This window comes from Panicum virgatum, chromosome 5N (assembly GCF_016808335.1).
Source record: "Panicum virgatum strain AP13 chromosome 5N, P.virgatum_v5, whole genome shotgun sequence".
Lineage (NCBI taxonomy): Eukaryota > Viridiplantae > Streptophyta > Magnoliopsida > Poales > Poaceae > Panicum > Panicum virgatum.
Window position 1 is genome coordinate 26,887,650 of NC_053149.1, and position 10,350 is coordinate 26,897,999.

The window sequence follows — 10,350 nt, forward strand, 5'->3', positions numbered from 1 at the left end:
AAGATGATGACCCGGCAGATCCCCACGCTCGATGAAGTCAGCGACGGTTGACGAGGCGTGGGCGGCAGCGTTGCGCATCCCGAAGGGGAAGGGCGACGCCGAAGTCGAGTCCCCCCTGGGAGGCACTAGTGTTGCCGCAGGTGATGGTGCCGGCGCAGATGACGCCGAGGCACGCGATGGCGAAACGGTTGCCCCATTGGTCGTGATGCTGAGTTGCGACACGCCAGCCTCGACCCACGTGGGGGAGCTGTGGCGTGCCGCACGACGCCGCTCCGCGCGTGCTTGTCGCGAACGCTGACCCGAGCGCCTGTTGCGCCGAGCTGGCGAAGTCGGAGTGATGAGGTTGCGTTCGGAGGAGAGGAGCTGCATGAGGTAACCGTTGCCGGTTGTCCTGAACTCGAGACTCCCGAACGAGATCGCGCGTCCCGCTGGAAACGGATCCGAAACACCCATAGGGTATGGGTTCGATCTGCTCGCCATTCCTGGAGATCAGGTGGGAAAAAGAGAGAAAAAGTCACGCAGCCGCCCCTACCTGGGGCGCGAACTGTCGGCGTTCCGACCCGTGGGGCCTGAATCCCAACTAGTAAATGCTGCGTGTTTCCTCGTCCCAGATGATGATGCAAGAGGCAACACAGTAACGCACGATTTTATCTTGGTTCCGGCCGCGGGGCCGTACGTCCAGCAAAGGGGGTGTGCGAGGGCACTGTATTATCTTGCACCCGAAGTGCTCGTAGTAGGGGATACAAGCGAGGCGAGAGAGGGAGAGAAGCTCCCAAGTCTCTGCTAGAGGTGGAGTTGGTTGAGATGAGTGCTCAGTAGTGCAGAGAGTCCTCTGAGGGGGAGTTCAGAGAACTTACTTCCAACCTTTGATTGGAGGGAGTCGATCAGCCTGCCCAAAAGGAAGCCCACCCTCTCCTTTTATAGTTGTAAGGAGGGGCGGCGTACATGAGTGTAGGGGTGCGGAAGTCGTCGTTTTCCCCTGAATCGCGGGTACAGTGGTCGAACACTGTAGGAAGTGTACTGTGGGAAGGCGACGCACGTCGCCGTCATCCTGGCTCCGTCCTTGGTCTCGTGGAGATGGCGGCGGCCGTCCTGCAGAGTCCCAGCGGTTGTAATGGCGTGGGACGGTCCCGCACCCCCTGGTCGGGGTGCGAGCGTGCGCACTAGAAGGTCCGGGGGCGCGTGGAAGTCCCGGACCCCACAAGAGGGAGGTCCGGGGTCCCGCCCGCGCATGCGGAGTGCCCCTCTCGGAAGGGCACGTGACATTGCCAGACCCCTTCCCCAGGGGGAGGTGTGTTCGGATGGTTGATGTCGGCGTGACAGTAACGGGGGCGGCGCCAACTTGTCTTGTACCGCGTTGAATGCTCCACAGTGCTGCTATAGCGGCTGGGGTGGCAGAGCGGTGACCGGGGTCAGTGGACGGGACGCCGGTCACATCCACTGCGGGAGTGGCAGTCTGATGCCGCCCGTCCTTTGAGCCGTGGCGGAGTAGCTGGCCTTTAATGCCTTTGTACGGCGGTTGGTTGGGCGGCGGGGCCACTTGTCCCTCGTGCCGAGAGATGTCCTCGAGCGAGGCGGAGACTGGCCACCCGCTCGAGGGCAGGTCCGCTGTCCTCGAGCGAGGCGGAGACTGGCCACCCGCTCGAGGGCAGGTCCGCTGTCCTCGAGCGAGGCGGAGACTGGCCACCCGCTCGAGGGCAGGTCCGCTGTCCTCGAGCGAGGCAGAAATGCGATTGCGCGGTCGAGGGTCCCGAGGGGAGCCCTCGAGCGAGGCGGAGATGAGTGACCCGCCCGAGGGTAGATCCGCTACCCTCGAGCGGGGCGGAGATTGTTCGGTGGGCCTGAGAGGGGTGCGAATGGGCCACATGCTGGGCTTCTTTGAGTCCTTTCCTCTCTTCCAGATTTGGAAGGAGGCCGGGGGCCTTTGTGGGCCCAGTTGCCTTAACATGTGTTTGTGTTTTCGAAAGTGGTTTTAGTACTCCAATTAGGGTGTCCCTAATTGTGGCACCCGACATTCCTCTAATTAGATTTTTAGCCCCCCCCCACCCACCCAAATGGGGGCTTGGCCCTCTCATTTGGAATTCCTGGCTACGCCCCTGCGTGTTCTTCCTCCCTCTCATTAGTAGGATTTAAAAACGGTAGTTCATTTTTCAATTTTGAGGATGCTGAAATATTATTAGTCCCAGTGGACAATGAGTTGCAAGCTGTTAAAAGAGATGTAACACCTCTTCCAGGATTGGGTATATAGGTCCTCTGGTCGGAAAGACTTTGCTGAATCAAGCCAAGGCATTGACCTTCGCTATGTCGATTTTTATTTATCTTCAATCCTCACTTGCCACTTAACGGTCTTTCCTTTGGTGGTTTGAGCTCGGGGAAAGGTACACCTCGTTGCAAAGATCCTTTCTTAGAGAAGGGGAAAGAAAATTCAAACGATGGCCATTGATTAGTGAATAGGCCAAAAGTGACCTAGCCAAAAAGATTTAGGCAGGTTGGGTGTTAGACCTAAACAGGTTCAAGGCTCCGTTTGGAACATTAGATCAGGGCTAACTTTAAAGGCTAATGTTTAGCCTTGAATTAGTATGCTAAAGATTAGTCAAAGGTGAGTTGTTTGGATCCATGGGCTAATGCCTACTCTCTTTCTTCTATTCCCATGATTAGGTGTGGCCTATGTAAATTAACTCCATTAGCACTCGGAGGGCCTAAGAATTTGGGGAGGATAATTCACTTTAGCCCAAAATTAGCCCATCAGTTTGGATCCATGAAGGCTAATTTATAGCTAAAAGGTAGAGATAAAAGTTATCCAATGTATCCAAACAGAGCTGGTCATGTACTAAGTCCCTCGCCATTTAGCAATTCCTCTTGAACACTTTCACCATTATCACAATATGCAACAACAAGAAAGATCTTTTTTTGGCACAATTGTTGGCTAGATGAGTGATGCCATCATAAACTATCACCGCATCCCTTCATCACAATTCAAATAGAAAATAAAAAGCTAAGGAACAAGAATTTGAGAATCATTTGGATTCATCTTTTGTTATATTTAGAGAATCCATTTTCTTAGGAGTGAAAAGGGAGTTGCTTAACAATGATCTCTTTCTCTGGTCTCGAAGTTCCATGCTATAACGATTGAATCGGGACCTGGAGGGTGCCACCAGAGTAGCTAGACCAGCTGAGCTAGCACCCTTTGGCTGAATGTAAATGAGTGATCATCTACATACTATAAAATATGTGGAAAGAAAATATGAGAATTTTTCAAAACTCTCTTTGAGATAGCTCATAATGTAGTGTGTAAAAACAAATGAGGATATGGATGAACATTTTGCGTTGTCTCGCCTACACATATAACTCATTTTTATTATTACCACTATTTCTGTTTGCTTTTTTCTTAGTTTGGTGCAGTGTCTGCATTGAGGTATTTTCTTACAACAAAATAGTATAGACGCAAACGCTCACGTATACATAGATACACTCACCTCTAATAATACAAACATGCAATCTACCTCTATGAGCATTTTTGATTCTTTGAAAGAATGAAGCAAAATGAGCATCTTTGAAAGAACGAGGCGATAGATCTCGAGATTGACAGAATCACCGTTAAGCCCACGTCGCATATCACGAAAAGAATATTGCCGGTTAAATTTTATAATATATCTAAAAAAATACGATTACCTTTACAAAATTGATAACTCGAACCTGGCACCTCCCTTGATCCGTTTTGTTGTATTTAATTTGTTTTCGGCCTTATTTAGATGCACTCAAAATTCCAAAATTTTATAAGATTCCTCATCACATCGAATCTTTAAACGCATGCATGAAGTATTAAATGTAGCTAAATAAAATAACTAATTACACAGTTTGACTATAATTTGCGAGACGAATCTTTTGAGCCTAGTTAACCCATGGCGGGATAATAATTACTAAATACAAACGAAAGTGCTACAGTACTTTACACCCAAAGTTTTCGCATCTAAATAAGGTCTTACATCGTTTCAAATTACCACTTCATTTAAAAACCTAATTTATTTTTCTCAAAAAATTGAGGAAAAATCTTAAAACCCTAGCATGTTTGAAAGTTGAAACGTCCTAATCCCTTCGACCTGCCAAGAATTTTGTTGAAATTTTGCGTCCATTCACCTAGATTTGCCCGAGCAATCCCTGAATCTCTTTAGAGCATCTCCAAGAGTACCCAAAAATTAGAGTCCAAAAAAAATTGATTTTGGGACTACGCCAAAAACTATTGGGAGGTAAAAAAAACCACCCAAGCCAACAGTTCCCAAAAATTTGTTCGCAAAACTTTTATTGCCGACTTATCATACAACATGGGTCTACCATACCAACCATCCCTGCCTACTCAAGTGCATCTCGGCGTTTTTCTTTCCGACCGAGTGACCCTGACTCCTCGAGCTACATCTCTATCGGGTCCTTGGTGCCAGACTTGCACAAGAGCTAGATGCATTTGGGGAAATAAATTTCCTCTCCTGGCTCCTGTGATGCTTACGCATGAGCCATGTACCTTGGGTCTCTAGCAGGCTGTCCGGGAGCGATGCCTGCCGGGAATGGCCGCCGGCCGCCGGCGAGATGGGGCGTCAGCTTGGTGTGAGAGCGGAGAGGGCTGAGATGCTGATAGGCTACATAAAGGAAAAAAATAGACGGAGATATGATATTGAGAGCGCGAGACAGCGGTGGAAATTTGACCTCGGTTGCCACCAAGATTGGGCAAAACGAATAAATAGCAACCAATTTTGAGCACTGTTGGAGCTATCTTTTTCTCATTTATCCCTAAACTAATTTTTAGGAGATTATTTTGAGCACTCTCAGAGATGCTCTTAGGCACTGTTTAGTTCCCAAAATTTTTCCTACAGTATCCGTCACATTCGGACATATACATGGAGTATTAAATACAGTTGAAAAAAATTAATTAATTACACAGTTCAACTATAAATGACGAAATGAATCTTTTAAATTAGTCTATATTTAGATATTAATTACTAATTAACAACAAAAGTGTTACAGGAACCAAATCCAACATTTTTCACAAATTAAACACAGGCTTACAGTTGGTAGAGGCCAGGTGTAGTACCTCCGGCTCCGGGTAGCACGCAACCACCCGCCCAAGCCTTCCGGAATCTCCCCTCCGAACCCATCCCGCTCCATCTCCGGCTATCCATCCCCCCGCCGTCTCGGCTTCCTCCTCCCTACACCCTGCTCCGTTTCCTCCTCGCGCACAGATTCCGCTGCCCACCCCGGCTCGGCCTATAAATCGCACCAGCGCAACCCCGAATCCCCGCAAAACCCATCGCCGAAGCTAAGCGCGAGCAGCAACGCCGCCGCCGCCACCGCCGCGATGATCCTCCGCATCCGCAGCCGCGACGGCACGGATCGCATCACGGTCCCGGACCAGGCTTCCGCCACCGTCGCTGACCTGCAGCGCCTCATCGAGTCGCACCTCACCGTGCCCGTCCCGCTCCAGCGCCTCTCCCTCGACCCGGCCCTCCTCCTCCCCAGCCCCTCCGCCGCCGTCCCCCTCCTCGCCAACCCGGCCGCCACGCTCACCTCGCTCCGCCTCGCCAACGGAGCCTTCATCTACCTCGCCTACCCGCCCGACGCGCGCTCCGCCCGCCCGCCGCCGCCCAAGGCGCTCTCCGCCGCCGGCTCCTTCGGCAAGAAGATGACCATGGACGACCTCATCGCGCGCCAGATCCGCGTCACCCGCCAGGAGAACGCGCTCTGCGCCGCCGCCTCCTTCGACCGCGACGCCGCCAACGCGTTCCAGCTCTACGTCGCCGAGTCCCTCGCGTTCGCCGTCAAGCGGGCGGGCTTCCTCTACGGCCGCGTCGACGCAGAGACCAAGGAGGTCTTCGTGGACTTCATCTACGAGCCGCCGCAGCAGGGCGCCGAGGACGTGGTCCACCTCATGAGGGATCCCGACGAGGAGGCCCGCGTCGACGCCATCGCCGAGGGGCTCGGGATGCGCCGGGTCGGCCTCGTGTTCACGCAGGCCGTGGGGAGGAAGGCCAGCGAGACAGGCGAGTACACCATGTCCAATAGGGAGGTTGTGCAGGCCGCCCAGCTGCAGGCCGAGGGTGGGATCCCGGAGTGGATCACCGCCATAGTGAAATTGGAGGTGGGGGATGACGGTACTGGAGATGTGCACTTTGAGGCCTTCCAGATGAGTGAGATCTGTGTAAAGCTCTTCAAGGATGGGGTACTGGAAACTGAGGTTGGGGACACCGATGATCCCCGCTTGTCCAAGATGCGGAAGGAGGTGGTTGCAGGGGGTAAGGATACTATGGAGGTGGACAATGACTTCTTCCTTGTCCCTGTCAAGATCTCTGATCACCAGGTATACTTCTTTACTCACTTCTGCTATTCATTTTGTAGTTTGAAATTTATAAATAAGAAGGATGGTTGGGGATATATAAATTTGATATATAGGAATCTAGTATAATTAGGCAGTACTGCGTTTTATCTCTTTGTCTTGTCTGAATGTATCTATAGCTTATTTTGATCCAATGTTGTTCAGTTAGTAGCAATACTGACCTTTGTAGTGAACCAAGTCATACTTTAATTGGGCACAATTGTAAGCAAATATAATTAATTTGCCATAAATATTATAATTTAAAGGCAGCATCAGGACTTTTTATGTTGACAGGAAGGGTTGCTGCTTCAGTTGCAGCTGGCTAGTTCATGAGCTATTCGTTTATTTAAAATTGTCAGTACAATATGCATTATGAAAGGCATCATAGCTGGGTTGAAAAATCAAACATTTCAATTGTAAAACATAAAAAAGGATCTATGTGTTTGTGCTAGGGAGCAGTCGATCAATAATCCATGCTTCTCTGTGAATCACATCTAGATGACTAGAGAGAGATGTAAGGACTTACCTGCGTTGTTGACATGAAGATGTGCTTAGAGTAGGTATGATGCATGGATTGGGGTTGGTTATACATAGATTTGTAGTTCCATTACACCATATTGTTACTTTTAAACAAAAGCTTTGGCATTTTTCTTTATAAGACGATATAGCACATATGTGGGCCTTAGGACCCGTAAGTGTAAAAACACTGGCCCTGTAAGGAACATTCATTCTGTTGAGAGCGGTCTGCCATACTGCATAGAAGTTGTATGAGACATAATCTGTGTTACCTGGACACGCGCGTCCGAAATTTTTTTGGCGCGTCGACGCATATCAGCGCGTTGATTCGCGTCGGATTCGATTCGACTCGTATCGGACACGCCGCAGCCGTGTCTGGTGCAGCCGCCGTCCACCCGTCGTCCGCCCGGCGCTCTGCAGTTGCGCTCTCCGAGCCGCAGACACCGCCCGCTCCCCCGCCGGCTGCCGCCTCGCACCAGGCACCTGCGAGCTGAGCGTCGGAGCCGCGCCGTGCTTGCCGTCCGCCCGCTGTCCGCCGGGCCGCCCCCCAAGCCGAGCTTCCGTCACTGCCTCGCCGGCCGTCCGCACAGCCGCCGCTAGGGTTGGAGTTCGGGAGAGGGAGGGGATGGGAATAGAGCAGAGCCGGGATGGGAACAGAGCACCGGGAGGGGGGTGACTGGGTGAGGGAGTGGGGGAGGAGTTGGGCCAGCGGACGAGTTGGGCTGGCGGGATTGGGCTTAGGTAAGGACGTGGTGGGCTGGATGTCAACATGGGCCAAAGAGCAGGGCAGCCCATCGCATGCTCTATTTCTCTTTCCCCTTATTTAATTTGTATGGACGAATCCCCGAATCCTGTTTTTTAGGATTTGCCGAATCGGACACCCGCACCCGAGTCGGATTCCGACACCTGCACCCGTGTCCCGGTAACACAGGGCATAATATTGGAATCTATAGGTCATAAAAATCTGTGATTTACTTGAATTTGGGGTGCTTTTGTTGAAAAATATTGGTGTCCTGAGGCAGAAGGTCCGGGAGTGTATCAATTAACTGTCAATAAGATAATTGTTTTTGACATGTACTTCCTCTAGTACCGATTTTGAGATTAGTGGGTCTGCCAGAATATTTGAAACAAACTTGCAGAAGAAGAAATTGACATTTATGACTATCTACTTTTGCTTTTACCCAAATATTCTATGGATCTACATTTAAAAGAATTATTGTAATGGTAAAATTCTTGAGATTAGTGGGTCTGCCAGAATATTTGAAATGAACTTGTAGAAGAAAAGGAAATTGACATTTATGACTATGTACCTTTGCTTTTACCTAGATATTCTATGGATCTAACCTTTAAAAGAATTATTGGAATCTTCATCTTCAGGGATAATATAGGGCTCTAAAATTGCTTTTCCTCAAATATTCTATGGATCTAACTTTAGAAGAAATTATCGGAATCTTCATCATAAGGGATCTCAGGTTCTAAAAATTCCAACTTTTTATCCAATGCATGATTCTCTACTTTCGGTGCAAAGAAATGGAAAAGGTCATCCATAGGTTGCAGTTATGACATAAATGTGATGTTTGGCTGCTCGGTTGCTCCTTTATATTTATTTTCGTTTGGTTTTCTCAGATTAGTTCTAGAATACTCAGAGTATTTGGTTTTCTCTACTTGGCATGGTTTAAGATGACAAATTATATTGAACTTTGGGGTTAGAAAATCATATTAAACTTGGTAAGGTAGATAATTTGTATTTTTTTTTACATGCTAACAAACCTGAAGTCTTGAATAACTCTGGTGCTTCAATCAAGCTGGAAACAGGATTTGCTGATTGCTGTATATTCCAATCGAGCACCTGCTCATGCTCAGGACATAACAGTTCCTACATATATGGCATGGTCAACTACAAAAATTATGTTAAATAAATCACATATATTTAGATGTTAAAATTATGTTAGACTGCATGTGTTTCTTTTCAAGGGATGCTTAGCTTTAAATCCAGCAGAAATTGTTGATTGGTCCTAGTTCGTGCACTGAAGCTGAATGATTGCAAGAGTGCTAAGGTGCATGGTAGTAGTGTTGGTTCCTTTGAGTTCTATTGATTTATTGTTATCTGCTTCATTGCAGGTTGATTTAAATTTGGGAGTGATTCTTGATTATGATTTTAATAAACTCATGGTCAAAGGTTTTTTGATACTGTGGGGATCTCCCCCACAGTTTTTCCTTCAAAAAATAATTGAGATCCCATAAATACGACTGATGATGCTCTTGATATATTAAAATCTTCTACCATCAGTGGATATAATATCGTACTGTTCTATGTTGGGGTGTAGCAATTTGACACAGGACAGGGAGGAAATGGGTTCACTGCACTCTGCGTGGTAGCTGCTTACAAATTTTTGTTTCACATATTATAATGTTCTAACCTTAGTTCACATGGTGTGTGCAGGGTCCACTCTCAGTAGGCTTTCCTATAGAGAACCGTGGCAGTACTGTAGGAATGAGTGCGCTGAGAAGCCACCTGGACCGCACAAAGCATCTGACATTTGTGAAGCGGATCTCCGACTTCCATTTGCTGCTCAAGGTTGCTACTTTCTTAGATGTAAAGGCCGATGTGCCTCCCCTAGCTGCATGTGTAAAAACTCAGAGCAGGGTGCCTGAGGGCTACCAGCTTCTGATCGAATCATTGGCCAGTCAGGGATAATCTTTGCTCATAGAGGCAAGACAGGATGATGCTCAATTTACTTGTCACATCATGTGTAACCTATGGATGTCTCAGGTGTATAAGTAATTTTCAATTCTTATGCGATTACCATTCTGATAGTGTGACATCTTTCGTTGTGTTGGCAATGCTTGAACCTTGTCTTGCACTGCAGTGAACTGAACCCATGTCTGACAGTTTCGTCATGTGGGTCCGCTACTGGGTTTGGTGGGGTAAGGGAACAAAGGTGGTTCTGAATGACAATAGTGAACGATCAGAACTGTCATTATTTGTATCTTGGAAAGTGACTAATCTCCTTATCATGATCAATGTCTTGTGACTCATTCCATCTTCCATGTTGGATTTGTTATTTGACCGTGGCTTCACAGAGCTTTGGGAAAGTTGAAGTTAACAAGTTGGGAGTGTCTTTAGAAACTTATATAAGCTGGTAAAGAGAAAAATGAAATGTTCTTTATATACAGAATATGGAATAGATCAATCTTTATATTACTTTGGATTTTGGAATAAGTCTATTTGGTCTCTCAATTCTTCAGTTTGTCCAATTAAACCTATCTCTAGTACTTTAAAGCTCTTTAGTGTAAAAAAATTGGATTACCTTTTGGTTTGGACAATCCAACATTCACCCTTTTTAGTTTTGGCACAGTAAGCATTTTAGGATGCACTTCATGCGGAGCTTTTAGCTTGCCAGGCGGGAATCAGAAAGGCAGCTAAAAAAGGCATGTGCAGGGTCGGCGCTGGAGACAAATTCTTTTGCTCT

The 10,350-nt window shown here is 47.9% G+C and overlaps 1 protein-coding gene across 1 annotated transcript; it reads left to right on the forward strand.

Moving 5' to 3' along the window:
* Positions 1–5,095: 5,095 nt before the first annotated feature.
* Positions 5,096–9,746, forward strand: LOC120673614 (NPL4-like protein). The gene is made up of 2 exons (XM_039954550.1): positions 5,096–6,346; positions 9,321–9,746. The coding sequence occupies exons 1-2, from the start codon at positions 5,348–5,350 to the stop codon at positions 9,573–9,575; spliced, it is 1,254 nt and encodes a 417-aa protein (XP_039810484.1). The 5' UTR covers positions 5,096–5,347; the 3' UTR covers positions 9,576–9,746.
* The last annotated feature ends 604 nt before the right edge of the window (positions 9,747–10,350 follow it).

Bases quoted from the DNA above. Each gene is read 5' to 3' on its own strand.
- LOC120673614 (XM_039954550.1), top strand. From the start codon at position 5,348: ATGATCCTCCGCATCCGCAGCCGCGACGGCACGGATCGCATCACGGTC. The intron at 6,347-9,320 runs GTATACTTCTTT...TGGTGTGTGCAG, and splicing joins TCAAGATCTCTGATCACCAG to GGTCCACTCTCAGTAGGCTT.